This window comes from Acanthamoeba castellanii, assembly GCF_000313135.1.
Source record: "Acanthamoeba castellanii str. Neff unplaced genomic scaffold scf7180000083781, whole genome shotgun sequence".
NCBI classification, from domain to species: Eukaryota; Discosea; order Longamoebia; family Acanthamoebidae; genus Acanthamoeba; species Acanthamoeba castellanii.
In genome coordinates, this window is record NW_004457392.1 from 7,033 (window position 1) to 8,516 (window position 1,484).

General features: G+C 53.1%; 2 protein-coding genes across 2 annotated transcripts in view; one reads left to right on the forward strand and one right to left on the reverse strand.

Moving 5' to 3' along the window:
• Window positions 1–674, reverse strand: part of ACA1_311760 (Beige/BEACH domain containing protein) — a gene marked incomplete at both ends in the record, with an annotated part of 3,470 nt that extends 2,796 nt beyond the window's left edge. The window contains 4 exons of the mRNA XM_004337737.1: window positions 64–174; window positions 254–412; window positions 433–553; window positions 633–674. Coding sequence (XP_004337785.1) covers window positions 64–174; window positions 254–412; window positions 433–553; window positions 633–674 — 433 coding nt within the window. The remainder of the gene's footprint in view (window positions 1–63; window positions 175–253; window positions 413–432; window positions 554–632) is intronic.
• A 625-nt stretch (window positions 675–1,299) lies between these two features.
• The window catches only part of ACA1_311970 (DR1associated protein 1 (negative cofactor 2 alpha), putative), a gene marked incomplete at both ends in the record, with an annotated part of 737 nt that continues 552 nt past the window's right edge, over window positions 1,300–1,484 (forward strand). Inside the window, 2 exons of the mRNA XM_004337738.1 lie at window positions 1,300–1,347; window positions 1,412–1,481. Of these exons, the coding sequence (XP_004337786.1) occupies window positions 1,300–1,347; window positions 1,412–1,481 (118 nt within the window). The remainder of the gene's footprint in view (window positions 1,348–1,411; window positions 1,482–1,484) is intronic.

Consider the following 1,484-nt stretch of genomic DNA (forward strand, 5'->3'; position numbering starts at 1 on the left):
ATTTCGAGGCCCGTATGGCGCAGGGTGTGCCTTCGCTTGTAGATCGAGACGAAGGTGTGGAACGCATATTCTGCACCGGCTCCGGATCAATGTTGTTCAATGGCTGAAGGTACAGTCGCACATCCGTCAGCATCACCCTGGCCGGCGTGGATACGAGTGGTGTGATTTTGTGCACTGGTCCGAGACAAACGATCCACGGGCACGGGAGACGTTAGAGCAATGCGCGATGAACTGGGACACACTAAGCCCGAACCTTTTGTCTCGAGTAGGATCTTTTCGCTCAAGTTGACCAGCCACGAGGGATCAAAGGTGATGGACTGCTCCCTCTTGTCAATCACCTCCGCCACCTGTGAATCGACTGACTTAGTTGTCTGCAACCGCTTAGCGGCCTTGCATCGGCACGCGAGGCTAGCTGAGGGTGTGAGGAGCAACGCACGATGGCCTCGGCCTGAAAGGCGGGAAATTGAGAGACGATTGAGTGGAGGTGTCGTGCGCGCGGGAGGAACGATTGCAAGGGCTCGAACTTGAGCGAGAATCTGTGCTCGCCCGGCGCCTGCGGAGCACAACTGCGTAAGTACTACCGGTAACGACGAGGGCGAGGAACGATCGCAAGAGAGGTGTGTGTGGCTCACCTCCTTGAAGGTGTAGGGAGCGTTCTTGTTGCTCTCACGCATTTCCACATACAGTGATGACTTGACGGCGAACACCTCCTCCTTGCCCCACAGGGCTCTCGCATCTGCTTCAATTGTTTGAGTGGCAGAGTACCTGTGTGGGTGTGGCACAACCGAGCACACGGCACATTACTGTCAACGAGGCGCAGAGGTGGTGCAGCATAAAGCAGGGGCAAAACAAATCAGCGGCGCGTACGGCAGCCGGATTATGGGGAAGGTGAGCGCGTCTGGCACGAAGATCAGCGAATGAGAGCAAAGCTTCAATCTGCCTTCTCGTTTGCTGCACGTAGCACAAATTGGATTAATTAAATTCAGGCACGAACGATGCACCCAAGAGCGAAGGAGGGGCGCATTAATGGAGATGTGGCCAACCTGTGGAAGGATTCATCGAGAGAGGAAGAGGGCGGGTAGTATCGAGCGCTGTGGTCGTCGAAGTAGTACTCCCCTTCTGCCAGAAGCAGAGGACTAAACCGCCCTTTGGACTTGGCCACAAACATATCCACAAACAATCAAAACGAAGAGGAAAGCGAATAAAAGAAAGAACATCAGAGCAGGAAACCAAAAAGAAATTGGTAAGTTAAATCACGACCGTTACGGCTGGCAATCTAACGAATTCACTGCGCAGAAGATGAGCGGACCACGATCAAAGCTGAAGGTGAAGACGGCCATCCCCATGGTACGTCAAATCTGCCATTTTAGCTTCCATTGAGGGATAATTTTTCACTCTGCTTTTGGCACAGGCTCGAATTAAAAAGATCATGCAATCCGACGAGGATGTGGGCAAAGTGTCCAAACACTCGCCCGTTCTCATAT